Source organism: Oncorhynchus keta, chromosome 30 (assembly GCF_023373465.1).
Source record: "Oncorhynchus keta strain PuntledgeMale-10-30-2019 chromosome 30, Oket_V2, whole genome shotgun sequence".
NCBI lineage: Eukaryota > Metazoa > Chordata > Actinopteri > Salmoniformes > Salmonidae > Oncorhynchus > Oncorhynchus keta.
The window spans coordinates 26,263,018-26,277,733 of record NC_068450.1 but is presented as its reverse complement, the minus strand read 5'-3'; the positions used below and the strand labels follow the sequence as shown (position 1 = coordinate 26,277,733).

General features: G+C 48.6%; 1 protein-coding gene and 1 long non-coding RNA gene across 17 annotated transcripts in view; both read right to left on the bottom strand.

Moving 5' to 3' along the window:
• LOC118363945 (kelch-like protein 3) overlaps window positions 1–14,716 on the bottom strand; it is a 31,492-nt gene that overhangs the window by 6,010 nt on the left and 10,766 nt on the right. For all 7 annotated transcript variants that reach the window (XM_052488078.1, XM_052488080.1, XM_052488081.1 and 4 more), the window contains 8 exons: window positions 14,438–14,587; window positions 13,985–14,102; window positions 13,650–13,847; window positions 9,297–9,398; window positions 8,184–8,312; window positions 6,130–6,270; window positions 5,858–6,001; window positions 712–5,671 (listed from right to left, as the gene is read on the bottom strand). In XM_052488078.1, coding sequence (XP_052344038.1) covers window positions 5,643–5,671; window positions 5,858–6,001; window positions 6,130–6,270; window positions 8,184–8,312; window positions 9,297–9,398; window positions 13,650–13,847; window positions 13,985–14,102; window positions 14,438–14,587 — 1,011 coding nt within the window. In that variant the 3' untranslated portion in view covers window positions 712–5,642. Of the gene's footprint in view, window positions 5,672–5,857; window positions 6,002–6,129; window positions 6,271–8,183; window positions 8,313–9,296; window positions 9,399–13,649; window positions 13,848–13,984; window positions 14,103–14,437; window positions 14,588–14,716 lie in introns of those variants that run through there.
• On the bottom strand, window positions 6,279–8,177 carry LOC127913959 (uncharacterized). Of its 10 annotated transcripts, none has more exons than XR_008087420.1 (3): window positions 7,295–8,177; window positions 6,965–7,184; window positions 6,279–6,909 (listed from the first exon to the last, which is right to left on the bottom strand). It is a non-coding gene; the product is annotated as an uncharacterized LOC127913959 (long non-coding RNA). The 10 variants fall into 10 exon arrangements; XR_008087419.1 differs by having other exon boundaries at window positions 6,965–7,294; window positions 7,350–8,177; XR_008087417.1 differs by having other exon boundaries at window positions 6,965–7,239; window positions 7,350–8,177.

The window sequence follows — 14,716 nt, the reverse complement described above, 5'->3', positions numbered from 1 at the left end:
TGTTGTATTCGGCGCATGAGACAAATACAATTTTATTTTACTTCCTTTCCTGTGGCGGTCCTCATGAGAATCAGCTTCATCATAGCACTTGAAGTATCTTTCAAAGTTCTTGACATTTCCAGATTGACTGACCTTCATGTCTTAAAGTAATGATGGGCTGTCGTTTCTCTCTGCTTATTTGAACTGTTCTTGCGATAATATGGACTTGGTCTTTTACCAAATAGGGCTATCTTCTGTATACCACCCCTACCTTGTCACTGATTGGCTCAAACGCATTAAGAAGGAAAGAAATTCCACAAATTAACTTTTAACAAGGCACACCTGTTAATTGAAATCCATTCTAGGTGACTGCCTCATGAATCCGGTTGAGAGAATGCCAAGAGTGTGCAAAGTTGTCATCAAGGCAAAGGGTAGCAATTTTGAAAGCTCTCAAATAAAAATATATATTTGGATTTGTTTAACACTTTGACTACAACATGATTCCATGTGTTATTTCATAGTTTGATGTCTTCACTATTATTCTACAATGTAGATAAAAATAGTAAAAATAAAGAAAAACCCTTGAATGAATAGGTGTGTCCAAACTTTTGACTGGTATTGTATATAAAGATTAACACCATACACAGTCCCTACTGAATCCTAAGATCCCATACAGTATCGTGTTAATGTTCCGCACTGTTAGACAATGATTCAAGGCCACACTTCCCCCACTTAAAATGCAAGGCCATTTTTATTGGTCATAAACCGAGCAGCTGAAGATATATGAGGACAGGTTGGGTGGAATGGACGCAGTAAGGCCATACAGGGTTTTGGACACCCATGGTCTGTAAACCCAGGCTGGTGTTGTTATGCAGGCTCAGTGCAGGTCCCTGAGTGGTCCAGCTCTGACCTCTGACCACACCTCTCCAGAGGGACCCTGGGAAGATCTCAATTGCATACTCCTTGCGTCCTCTCTCCTCAAATCCCATTGGATGAGAAGGTCAGAGGGGAGGGTCCTATGGCTTTCTCATCCAATGGGTTTTGAGAAGGAGACAAGGAGAGAGGACACGGAGTATGCAATTGAGATCTTCCCCCCGTGACCCTGCTCAGTCTAGGATTGTCAGTGACATGCTGTAGATAGCTAGTAATAATATATAGTGTATTACTATTCCCACCAATACAGAAAGTAGCCCTGCATTCAGTATGACAAGTGGCTTGAAATGTAATGTACAAGGCCACAAACATGGCTGCTGAGCTGATAGCATTCACTAATAAAGTTACTGACAACTACAGATGTCATCCTCATACACTCCCAGTCTGAATCTCACACACACACACACACACACACACACACACACACACACACACACACACACACACACACACACACACACACACACACACACACACACACCTCCTACCAATCCACATCTTACAATGGTGGCTCACAGTCAGCTGCATAGTCCAAGTTAATAAAAAGCCAGGTTTGTTTCAGTAGCATTGAAAGTGTAAAGTAAAACTGCTCATGGTGATTTGGAAGGGACCTTGGTTCTATGAAGAGAGTCAGATGTTCTAGAAATTCAAATGAAAAAATGGAACCACCATAACCATGTTTCCAAATAGAACCCCCATAACCACGTTTCCAAATAGAACCATCATAACCACGTTTCCAAATAGAACCACCATAACCACGTTTCCAAATAGAACCACCATAAGCACGTTTCCAAATAGAACCACCATAAGCACGTTTCCAAATAGAACCACCATAAGCACGTTTCCAAATAGAACCACCATAACCACGTTTCCAAATAGAACCACCATAAGCACGTTTCCAAATAGAACCACCATAAGCACGTTTCCAAATAGAACCACCATAAGCACGTTTCCAAATAGAACCACCATAAGCACGTTTCCAAATAGAACCACCATAAGCACGTTTCCAAATAGAACCACCATAAGCACGTTTCCAAATAGAACCACCATAAGCACGTTTCCAAATAGAACCACCATAAGCACGTTTCCAAATAGAACCACCATAAGCACGTTTCCAAATAGAACCACCATAAGCACGTTTCCAAATAGAACCACCATAAGCACGTTTCCAAATAGAACCACCATAAGCACGTTTCCAAATAGAACCACCATAAGCACGTTTCCAAATAGAACCACCATAACCACGTTTCCAAATAGAACCACCATAACCATGTTTTCAAATAGAACCACCACAACCATGTATCCTCATGGAACCATCGTAACCATGTACAGTAATGGAACCACCGTAACCATGTACCCAAATGCAACCACCGTAACCATGTACCCAAATGGAACCACCGTAACCATGTACCCAAATGGAACCACTCCCTGAACAGAGGACTGATGCTCAAAATAATTCTAAAGGTGGTACTATCATTTAATATCCACAATAAACCTTAGAAAATATTTCATTGACCTTGCTAAAATATTTAATATACTTAACATTATACAAGTTGCCTATGTCCTGCATATTTCAACATTGCTCTGGGGTGGCTAACCATAGTAAACCTACAGATTGTGCAGTATATAGAATAATTTAAAATACCAGAATCTCAGTGAAAAAAACGACAGTTTAGGCTAGGCGTAGAAAAAGACAGTCGGGGTCAACTCCACTTCAAGTCAAGAGATTCATTATTATTCAAAAAGAGAACATTTAATTGAAATGGAATTTAACCCAACCCTGGTAAAAGATGTTCTGAGCTTGAAATAATGTTAACCAGAATTATTGGCCCTGATCCAGAAGTTGTACAGGAGTATTTTGCTCATGTTACAGTAAATTAGCTTAATACAAAACAAAAAGGTGATAATGCATTCATTCTTACACACGGTGTTCATTGTCTAACGTTGTTTTTGCATCAATTTGGCACTTCTCCTTCAGAGCGAGACAAGGTTTGTGAACAAACCCCCAGACACATTATGAAAACAGTATGGCACATAGAGCGCGCCAAGTTAAGACTGAGTGGATCTTGGGTATCACTTTGCAGTTGTCTTTACAGTGCATTTAAAACACTACATTAACATGGTGCCCCATTGCAGCCAATTCAAATATGCGAAAAAATACAATATCGATTTAAAATTGGAAATTGTATTTGAAGCATGTGGCTCCTGGTAAATGCTGGTCCAGGTTGGTCCTCCAGTCTGCCTGCTGAGTCCTTCAGACCAGTATCACAGGTGATATTAAAAAGGGAGCGCCCAATCAGGCTGCAGACAGTGAAAGCCTGTTGGTTTCACCTTGGTAGTGACCATAGTGCCGCAGTCCTGCAGTCCATAGGTCTCCAATCGAGAACAGAGACTGACCTGATCATCAGGGCATTTCTACGTCAGTGGTCGAGTCACTAAACCTCGAGTCCCAAGTCCCCTGTGCTCGAGTCCCAAGTCCCCTGTGCTCGAGTCCCAAGTCCCCTGTGCTCGAGTCCCAAGTCCCCTGTGCTCGAGTCCCAAGTCCCCTGTGCTCGAGTCCCAAGTCCCCTGTGCTCGAGTCCGAGTCAAGTCCCAAGTCCCCTGTGCTCGAGTCCCAAGTCCCCTGTGCTCGAGTCCGAGTCAAGTCCCAAGTCCCCTGTGCTCGAGTCCGAGTCAAGTCCCAAGACCCCTGTGCTCGAGTCCGAGTCAAGTCCCAAGACCCCTGTGCTCGAGTCCGAGTCAAGTCCCAAGTCCCCTGTGCTCGAGTCCGAGTCACGTCCCAAGACCCCTGTGCTCGAGTCCGAGTCAAGTCCCAAGTCCCCTGTGCTCGAGTCCGAGTCAAGTCACGAGTCCCTATGGCTGAAGTCTGAGTCAAGTTCAAGTTCGAGTCCCGAGTCCATCAATTTATAATAGGTCTTATTAAGCCATTGTTTCTAGTTGCCACCAAATGGCTGATTATCACCACTCCCTCATGAAGAAAATAAACCTCACTTAATAATCATCACTACCTCACAAGTTCTACTCTATACCTGTGTTTCACTACTTATTTACTACATAAATTAAGTCAGGCTCTCAGCTACTGCCCACTGATATTTGATTAGGTTTTTTATTGCAGAATGAAAACTAAAGGGAGACTTGTCAGAACCAGGGGTATAACCATTAAACCGATTCTGTTGCAAACCTTTCCAAATCATTTACTCCAAACGGAAACCGCAAACAAGAGTTTCTATTGGACAAATTCAGGTACTTCCCTCCCAGTTTCCTTTTCTCCGTTTGGTTCTTAAACTGTAAGTGGTTTCCGTAACGAATACACCCCTGGTTCATAAACTGTAAGTGGTTTCCGTAACGAATACACCCCTGGTTCATAAACTGTAAGTGGTTTCCGTAACGAATACACCCCTGGTTCTTAAACTGTAAGTGGTTTCCGTAACGAATACACCCCTGGTTCTTAAACTGTAAGTGGTTTCCGTAATGAATACACCCCTGGTTCTTAAACTGTAAGTGGTTTCCGTAACGAATACACCCCTGGTTCATAAACAGTTAACAGTTTCCGTAACGAATACACCCCTGGTTCTTAAACTGTAAGTGGTTTCCGTAATGAATACACCCCTGGTTCTTAAACTGTAAGTGGTTTCCGTAATGAATACACCCCTGGTTCTTAAACTGTAAGTGGTTTCCGTAATGAATACACCCCTGGCAATGGGATGCAGGGGGGAAAGTGGGCGGCTAGAGCGAGACGACAAATTCAAAGACAACTTACTTCTCTATCCTCAGGGTAGAGAGAGAAACAAATAGCTACAATGTTGTTTACTATTAAACTCAACACTAGTACTGTTTTACATTTCAAAAACCAGTTTGTGTTTCTTAACCAGGCAAAGCAAATTGTAAGCTGGTGACTAATGGTTATGGGGAAACAAGAAAGTTTCTTGCGCGATGTGTAGCGGCCAATGATTGGAGGCGGCGCCTGCCTTCCGGTCTTGCTCCCCCCCAGCTCACCAGCTGATGTAGGCTGTGTGTGGCACGTCCTTCCCATTGCTAGAGAACAGAACCCAAGATGCTCTGTGCACCCAGTGCTGCTAATATTCTCCTTATTATAGTAGCCTATCCAGTCCAAGTGCAAATACAACAAACAAAAAAAATTGGGACTTGAGTCAGACTCAAGTACTACAACACTTCCAGAGCTCATTGTTGGTTTGAGAGGCCTGTGTTAGCACAATGTGTGTCTGCACAGACACAGTCCCACACCGCAGACTGACTGCAGTCTAGTTTCCCAGGCCAATCAACAACCTTCTTCTTGGTCCAAGCTCATTTAGTCCATCCCTTAAAACAAGGCCAGTTTATTTCCCCCTCTGATCAGTTGTAAGGAGTCCGAGGGGAGTGAGGCCCTCCTAATACTAATGTAGCTAAATGGCCCCCTGTGAGGCTGAAGGAAAACAGGCCCCCTCCAGTTTTAAGACACTCTGATCCAGGCAGATTTGTTGAGTCTTGGGGTCATTTTGACCATGGAAACCAATGTCTCTCTCAAGTCCACTCTGCCTGGAAGGAATGCAGTTACAGGGCTGAGACTGCAGCTCCGCAGAGCACTGTCCGGGCTGGGGTCTCCCTCCCTCCTGAGCCACCCGTCAGGCTAGTGTTGCTCCATGGAGTTGACTGTGAAATCAGACGTCTGTGTGGCTCCCTTTGATTGCTACCTGTGGCTGTGGGGTCCTGCTGCCGTCGGGGCCTGATAGTCATAAAGGCTTGTCTATAACGGATACACCTTGAGTGGATATAGCAGGGTATATCAGGACAACGATTAATAACACACTAAATGCAGCATAACACATTCAACACCAAACCATCTCACGACCAACATGTCTTAATTCTTCAAAGGAGAAGGTTCTGAGTTTGGATGCAGAGACAAGCATTTGAAAGGTGGTATGAAAGGTAAAAGGTGAAAGGTTACCTGCATAGCTTCGGCCGTTTCTCATGTTGGTGGGTATGAGGCTCCACTTGTCTGTGGCAGGGTTGTAATACTCCACTGAGGAGAGGTTACAAGAGCCGTCGTCTCCTCCAATCACATACAGCAGTCCGTTTATAGCACACACACCTGCATGAACACAGGGGATGAGGTTAGTGAGTCACACACACACACACACACACACACACACTCTAGAGACAATGATATGCAGAACATTTGGGCATAGGGGAGTGTGTGTGTTGCATCAGACTACTCACCAGCGTTCCTCCGACACATGTTCATATCACACACCTGTCTCCAGGTGTTACTAGGTGGGTCGTATACCTCCACACTCTTCCTCACCAGGGGCCCATCATGACCCCCTGCTGCATACAGCTGCCCACTTAGCACCCCAACACCTGCACACACACACATCTGGTTATATCTATTCCCACAAACACATATACTTGCACAAGCTACAGATGTTTCCTAGCAATAACTGCAGTCCATTAACTACCCACAAGGAGGAGCGATCACTCCCAGTAATTCTCTTGTTAAGTGGGCCATCTACCTCTACGGCAATTATTCAGTGCTCATTGGGTTTAGATTGGTGTATGCCTACGCAAAGAAAATATTGCTTGCAGTGCATTAAAACCACATCCTGTATTGTCTCATTTTCACTGATATGGTTGTGCTGTTCCTTCCTAGCTAATGGGCCAGTAAGTTAGTTAGCAGTAGAGTCCTGGATGAACCCAGGCAGTGTCCATAGGAATCAACGGGCTGCATTGTGTTGGTGCTACTTCCTCTGGCCAGCTGAGCAGACTGCACAATGAGCACAGGACACTCACACACATTCAGAGCCAGGAGGCTCACACACAGAGAGGCCAATGGACCTCCACCAGATCACATTCAGAGCCAGGAGGCTCACACACAGAGAGGCCAATGGACCTCCACCAGATCACATTCAGAGCCAGGAGGCTCACACACAGAGAGGCCAATGGACCTCCACCAGATCACATTCAGAGCCAGGAGGCTCACACACAGAGAGGCCAATGGACCTCCACCAGATCACATTCAGAACCAGGAGGCTCACACACAGAGAGGCCAATGGACCTCCACCAGATCACATTCAGAGCCAGGAGGCTCACACACAGAGAGGCCAATGGACCTCCACCAGATCACATTCAGAGCCAGGAGGCTCACACACAGAGAGGCCAATGGACCTCCACCAGATCACATTCAGAGCCAGGAGGCTCACACACAGAGAGGCCAATGGACCTCCACCAGATCACATTCAGAGCCAGGAGGCTCACACACAGAGAGGCCAATGGACCTCCACCAGATCACATTCAGAGCCAGGAGGCTCACACACAGAGAGGCCAATGGACCTCCACCAGATCACATTCAGAACCAGGAGGCTCACACACAGAGAGGCCAATGGACCTCCACCAGATCACATTCAGAACCAGGAGGCTCACACACAGAGAGGCCAATGGACCTCCACCAGATCACATTCAGAGCCAGGAGGCTCACACACAGAGAGGCCAATGGACCTCCACCAGATCACATTCAGAACCAGGAGGCTCACACACAGAGAGGCCAATGGACCTCCACCAGATCACATTCAGAGCCAGGAGGCTCACACACAGAGAGGCCAATGGACCTCCACCAGATCACATTCAGAACCAGGAGGCTCACACACAGAGAGGCCAATGGACCTCCACCAGATCACATTCAGAGCCAGGAGGCTCACACACAGAGAGGCCAATGGACCTCCACCAGATCACATTCAGAGCCAGGAGGCTCACACACAGAGAGGCCAATGGACCTCCACCAGATCACATTCAGAACCAGGAGGCTCACACACAGAGAGGCCAATGGACCTCCACCAGATCACATTCAGAACAACAACCTTCACGGAGACAGAGACACTCTCACAAAACCAAGCTAACAGAACAGGAGGGAAAATACACAACAGAACCCTTTGGGAAAGAGAGAAACCATCCCAATAGAACATGTTTATGTACAAGACCTTGGGTGTTGCGACACCTCGCCTATTTCCAAGGATCTCTGTAGAGAGTAAGAGTGACTGTGTGAGGTTAGTCGAGCCCATTACAACTCTATATATAGTCCTATACCACATATCATACTGCACAGCTCCATTACACATTCCCTGGACTTAAAGTCACAGCACTCCCATGTCTCTGTGGACACTGACAGTGTGAGTGCAGTGTGTCTGTGCGGCACAGAGGTAGCATTGCCTGCTTCTACACACGTAGGATAGCTAGTCTGTGATAAGGAGAGGGTTGTTGATGGTGAGGACTGTCTGCACCTGCTCCACTGCGTCTGGTGCTCATGTCAGCCATGTAGCCCCACTGGTTACTGACTGGGTTGTACTCCTCCACCGTGCTGAGACACTGGCGTGACGCCCCGTCGTAGCCGCCCACCGCATACAGCTTCCCTGTACAACACAATACACACCCACTGAGGAATACAACGACGAACACATACAAAGAGATGCTCAAAGTACAACCGCAGACAGGAAACTGACAAATACACAGGCACAGAAACACTATAGACACTAAGTGGACAAACCATTAGGAACACCTGCTCTTTCCATGACATAGCCTGACCAGGTGAATCCAGGTAAAAGCTATGATCCCTTATTGATGTCACTTGTTAAATCCACTTCAATCAGTGTAAATGAAGGTTAAATAAGCTTTGAGACAATTGAGACATGCATTGTGTATATGTGCTATGCAGAGGGTGAATGGACAAGACCAAGAATGTAAGTGCCTTTGAACGGGGTATGTCAGAAGGTACCAAGCGCACAAGTTTGTGTCCAGAACTACAACGCTGCTGAGTTTTTCGCACTCGACAGTTTCCCATGTGTATCAAAAATAGTCCATCCAGACAACTTGACAAATGTGGGAAACATTGTAGTCAACATGGGCAAGTATCTCTGTGGAACACCTTCGATACCATGTCCCAGTGAATTGAGGCTGTTCTGAGGAGGGGGTGTGGTGGTGCAACTCACTATTAAGGTGTTCCTAATGTTTGGTATACTCTGAGGAGAAGCTCTATATAGACACTGAGGAGAATAATATAAATAATAATATATGCCATTTAGCAGACGCTTTTATCCAAAGCGACTTACAGTCATGTGTGCATACATTCTACGTATGGGTGGTCCCGGGGATCGAACCCACTACCCTGGCGTTACAAGCGCCATGCTCTACCGACTGAGCTACAGAAGGACCACTCCTCTATATAGACACTGAGGAGAAGCTCTATATAGACACTGAGGAGAAGCTCTATATAGACACTGAGGAGAAGCTCTATATAGACACTGAGGAGAAGCTCTATATAGACACTGAGGAGAAGCTCTATATAGACACTGAGGAGAAGCTCATAAAAAGCACTGTTGACACGATTCTTCTCTTACCGTCCACCACTCCCACTCCGACACTACTGCGTCTCGTGTTCATGGGAGCAACAAACATCCACTCATTGGTCTTATAGCTGTAGGTCTCCACTGACGACAGGCCTGAGACGGAGGGAGAAAAGGAAGGAGGGAAAAGGGTGAGAAGAAATAGTTTAAAAAGCAGCTCTAAATTACCTTCTGAAAGCAGGGCACAACACTTGGCCAACACTAATGCTCTCTCCTCTCCCCTGTCCTCTCTCCTGTCCTCTCTCCTCTCCCCTGTCCTCTCTCCTCTCCCCTGTCCTCTCTCCTCTCCCCTCCCCTCTCCCCTCCCCTCTCTCCCTCTCCTCTCTCCTCTCCTCTCTCCTCTCCCCTCTCCCCTGTCCTCTCTCCTCTCCCCTGTCCTCTCTCCTCTCCCCTCTCCTCTCCCCTGTCCTCTCCCCTGTCCTCTCCCCTGTCCTCTCCCCTGTCCTCTCCCCTGTCCTCTCCCCTGTCCTCTCCCCTGTCCTCTCTCCTCTCCCCTGTCCTCTCTCCTCTCCTCTCTCCTCTCCCCTGTCCTCTCTCCTCTCCCCTGTCCTCTTTCCTCTCCCCTGTCCTCTTCCCTGTCCTCTCTCCTCTTCCCTGTCCTCTTTCCTCTCCCCTGTCCTCTCTCCTCTCCTGTCCTCTTTCCTCTCCCGTCCTCTCTCCTCTCCCCTGTCCTCTCTCCTCTCCCCTGTCCTCTCTCCTCTCCCCTGTCCTCTCTCCTCTCCCCTGTCCTCTCTCCTCTCCCCTGTCCTCTCTCCTCTCCCCTGTCCTCTCTCCTCTCCCCTGTCCTCTCTCCTCTCCCCTGTCCTCTTTCCTCTCCCCTGTCCTCTTTCCTCTCCCCTGTATCAGTAACACTAATGCTCTCTCCTCTCCCCTGTCCTCTCTCCTCTCCCCTGTCCTCTTTCCTCTCCCCTGTATCAGTAACACTAATGCTCTCTCCTCTCCTGTCCTCTTTCCTCTCCCCTGTCCTCTTTCCTCTCCCCTGTCCTCTTTCCTCTCCCCTGTCCTCTTTCCTCTCCCCTGTCCTCTCTCCTCTCCCCTGTCCTCTCTCCTCTCCCCTGTCCTCTCTCCTCTCCTCTCTCCTCTCCACTGTCCTCTTTCCTCTCCCCTGTCCTCTTTCCTCTCCACTGTATCAGTAACACTAATGCTCTCTCCTCTCCCCTGTCCTCTCCCCTGTCCTCTTTCCTCTCCACTGTATCAGTAACACTAATGCTCTCTCCTCTCCCCTGTCCTCTTTCCTCTCCCCTGTCCTCTTTCCTCTCCACTGTATCAGTAACACTAATGCTCTCTCCTCTCCCCTGTCCTCTCTCCTCTCCCCTGTCCTCTTTCCTCTCCCCTGTCCTCTTTCCTCTCCCCTGTATCAGTAACACTAATGCTCTCTCCTCTCCCCTGTCCTCTCTCCTCTCCCCTGTCCTCTTTCCTCTCCCCTGTCCTCTTTCCTCTCCCCTGTATCAGTAACACTAATGCTCTCTCCTCTGTCCTCTTTCCTCTCCCCTGTCCTCTTTCCTCTCCACTGTATCAGTAACACTAATGCTCTCTCCTCTCCCCTGTCCTCTTTCCTCTCCCCTGTCCTCTTCACTGTATCAGTAACACTAATGCTCTCTCCTCTCCCCTGTCCTCTTTCCTCTCCCCTGTCCTCTTTCCTCTCCACTGTATCAGTAACACTAATGCTCTCTCCTCTCCCCTGTCCTCTTCACTGTATCAGTAACACTAATGCTCTCTCCTCTCCCCTGTCCTCTCCACTGTATCAGTAACACTAATTCTCTCTCCTCTCCCCTGTCCTCTTTCCTCTCCCCTGTCCTCTTTCCTCTCCCCTGTATCAGTAACACTAATTCTCTCTCCTCTCCCCTGTCCTCTTTCCTCTCCTCTTTCCTCTCCCCTGTCCTCTTTCCTCTCTCCTGTATCAGTAACACTAATTCTCTCTCCTCTCCCCTGTCCTCTTTCCTCTCCCCTGTCCTCTTTCCTCTCCACTGTATCAGTAACACTAAGTCTCTCTCCTCTCCCCTGTCCTCTTTCCTCTCCCTTATCCTCTCTCCTCTCCCCTGTCCTCTTTCCTCTCCTCTTTCCTCTCCCCTGTATCAGTAACACTAATGCTCTCTCCTCTCCCCTGTCCCCTTTCCTCTCCCCTGTATCAGTAACACTAAGTCTCTCTCCTCTCCCCTGTCCTCTTTCCTCTCCCCTGTATCAGTAACACTAAGTCTCTCTCCTCTCCCCTGTCCTCTTTCCTCTCCCCTGTCCTCTTTCCTGTCCCCTGTCCTCTTTCCTGTCCCCTGTCATCTTTCCTCTCCCCTGTCCTCTTTCCTCTCCCCTGTCCTCTTTCCTCTCCCCTGTCCTCTTTCCTCTCCCCTGTAGAAGTAACACTAATTCTCTCTCCTCTCCCATGTCCTCTTTCCTCTCCACTGTATCAGTAACACTAATTCTCTCTCCTCTCCCCTGTTCTCTTTCCTCTCCCCTGTATCAGTAACACTAATTCTCTCTCCTCTCCCCTGTCCTCTTTCCTGTCCCCTGTCCTCTTTCCTCTCCCCTGTCCTCTTTCCTCTCCCCTGTAGAAGTAACACTAATTCTCTCTCCTCTCCCATGTCCTCTTTCCTCTCCACTGTAGCAGTAACACTAATTCTCTCTCCTCTCCCCTGTTCTCTTTCCTCTCCCCTGTATCAGTAACACTAATTCTCTCTCCTCTCCCCTGTCCTCTTCCCTGTCCTCTTTCCTCTCCCCTGTCCTCTTTCCTCTCCACTGTATCAGTAACACTAATTCTCTCTCCTCTCCCCTGTCCTCTTTCCTCTCCACTGTTTCAGTAACACTAATGCTCTCTCCTCTCCCCTGTCCTCTTTCCTATCCCCTGTCCTCTTTCCTCTCTCCTGTATCAGTAACACTAATTCTCTCTCCCCTGTCCTCTCTCCTCTCCCCTGTCCTCTCTCCTCTCCTCTCCCCTGTCCTCTCTCCTCTCCCCTGTCCTCTTCCCTGTCCTCTCTCCTCTTCCCTGTCCTCTCTCCTCTCCCCTGTCCTCTTCCCTGTCCTCTCTCCTCTTCCCTGTCCTCTCTCCTCTTCCCTGTCCTCTCTCCTCTCCCCTGTCCTCTTTCCTCTCCCGTCCTCTTTCCTCTCCCCTGTCCTCTTTCCTCTCCCCTGTCCTCTTTCCTCTCCCCTGTCCTCTTTCCTCTCCCCTGTCCTCTTTCCTCTCCCCTGTCCTCTTTCCTCTCCCCTGTCCTCTTTCCTCTCCCCTGTCCTCTTTCCTCTCCCCTCTTTCCTCTCCCCTGTCCTCTTTCCTCTCCCCTGTCCTCTCCCCTGTCCTCTCTCCTCTCCCCTGTCCTCTTTCCTCTCCCCTGTCCTCTTTCCTCTCCCCTGTCCTCTTTCCTCTCCCCTGTCCTCTTTCCTCTCCCCTGTCCTCTTTCCTCTCCCCTGTCCTCTTTCCTCTCCCCTCTTTCCTCTCCCCTGTCCTCTTTCCTCTCCCCTGTCCTCTCCCCTGTCCTCTCTCCTCTCCCCTGTCCTCTTTCCTCTCCCCTGTCCTCTTTCCTCTCCCCTGTCCTCTCTCCTCTCCCCTGTCCTCTTTCCTCTCCACTGTATCAGTAACACTAATGCTCTCTCCTCTCCCCTGTCCTCTCTCCTCTCCCCTGTCCTCTTTCCTCTCCCCTGTCCTCTTTCCTCTCCACTGTATCAGTAACACTAATGCTCTCTCCTCTCCCCTGTCCTCTCTCCTCTCCCCTGTCCTCTTTCCTCTCCACTGTATCCGTAACACGAATTATCTCTCCTCTCCCCTGTCCTCTTTCCTCTCCACTGTATCAGTAACACTAATGCTCTCTCCTCTCCCCTGTCCTCTTTCCTCTCCACTGTATCAGTATCACTAATTCTCTCTCCTCTCCCCTGTCCTCTCCCCTGTCCTCTTTCCTCTCCACTGTATCAGTAACACTAATGCTCTCTCCTCTCCCCTGTCCTCTTTCCTCTCCACTGTATCAGTAACACTAATGCTCTCTCCTCTCCCATGTCCTCTTTCCTCTCCACTGTATCAGTAACACTAATGCTCTCTCCTCTCCCATGTCCTCTTTCCTCTCCACTGTATCAGTAACACTAATGCTCTCTCCTCTCCCCTGTCCTCTTTCCTCTCCACTGTATCAGTAACTTTAATTCTCTCTCATCACATAGAGTCAGGGTGACATCACCACTGTGCCCAACCACACAATCTAGACATTCATCCTGGGGGTACTACTGTTCCCTGCTCCATTCAGTCACACTGCAACACGCTCCACTGCCTCTCAAAGGACTGCTGGGACACTTAGACAACACACTTTCTTAGACTACACACTGGTCTTGGGCAGTGGTGATGCAAGGGGAGAAGAGCGGTGTAGGACTGTGTACCTGTGCTCCCGTCGAAGCCCCCCACAGCGTAGAGCAGGTCCCCCAGCACGGCTGCCCCCAGAGTGCTGCGCCGCTCTTGCATGCTGGGAACTGTGGTCCACTGGTCTCTCATCCCGTCGTACATGTCCACCGTCCTGACCCGCAACGAGCCGTTGAAGCCTCCCACAGCGTACACCCTCCCTGCCATGAACACCACACCTGAGAGAGAGAGCGAGAGGAGAGAGAGAGGAGAGAGAGAGATATTAAAAGCTTTTAGGTTTGCCCAGTAGAACAGACAAGTCAGAGAGGAGTGTGTGATTTCAGAGGTAGCAGCGGCCAGAGGGAGGTGTGTTTACCTGCTCGACAGCGTCTGGACGGCAGGTCAGCCACCTGGTGCCAGCGGTCCTCCTGGAAGTCATAGCACTCCACACTACGGATGGCCTTAGGAGCCTGCCCACCCACCACTATCATCACCTAACACAACAATAGGGCTCCAGTTGGTTCAGTCAGTGGGTATGAATAACTGTGTGTGTGAGCTTGTATTGCTCCCCTTGAGGGTACCAGAAATCCCCACAGGGATAGTAAAACGAAACATTCTCACTCGTGGGGATATTTCCCAGTTCCCCACAAGTAAAGTAAAAAAGGTTAATTTAGGCTTAGGGGTTAGGTTTAGAGTTAGGGGTTAAGGTTATGTTAAGGAAAATAAGATTTTATTTTAAAGGTTTTATTGGAATAAATGTTTTGGTCCCCACAAGGATAGTAAAACAAATGTGTGTGTGTGTCCATGTGTGATGCAGGTGTTGTCTGACCTTGGGCATGCTGATAGGCGTGCGTGGGCGTGTCCGGTCGGTCTTGATGAGGTGGCGCTGGTCAGCGGGTAGGAGGTGGTACTTCATGGCCTCGATCAGGAAGTCCTTACAGGAGTTGTTGTTCTTGATCAAGGCCTCCTTCTCCACTATCTGCTCCACAGGACACAGCACAGTGAGCAATACAGACACATGGAACAAGTTCACCATCTGTCAAGTTCACCATCTGTCAAGTTCACCATCTGTCAAGTACACCATCTGTCAAGTTCACCATCTGTCAAG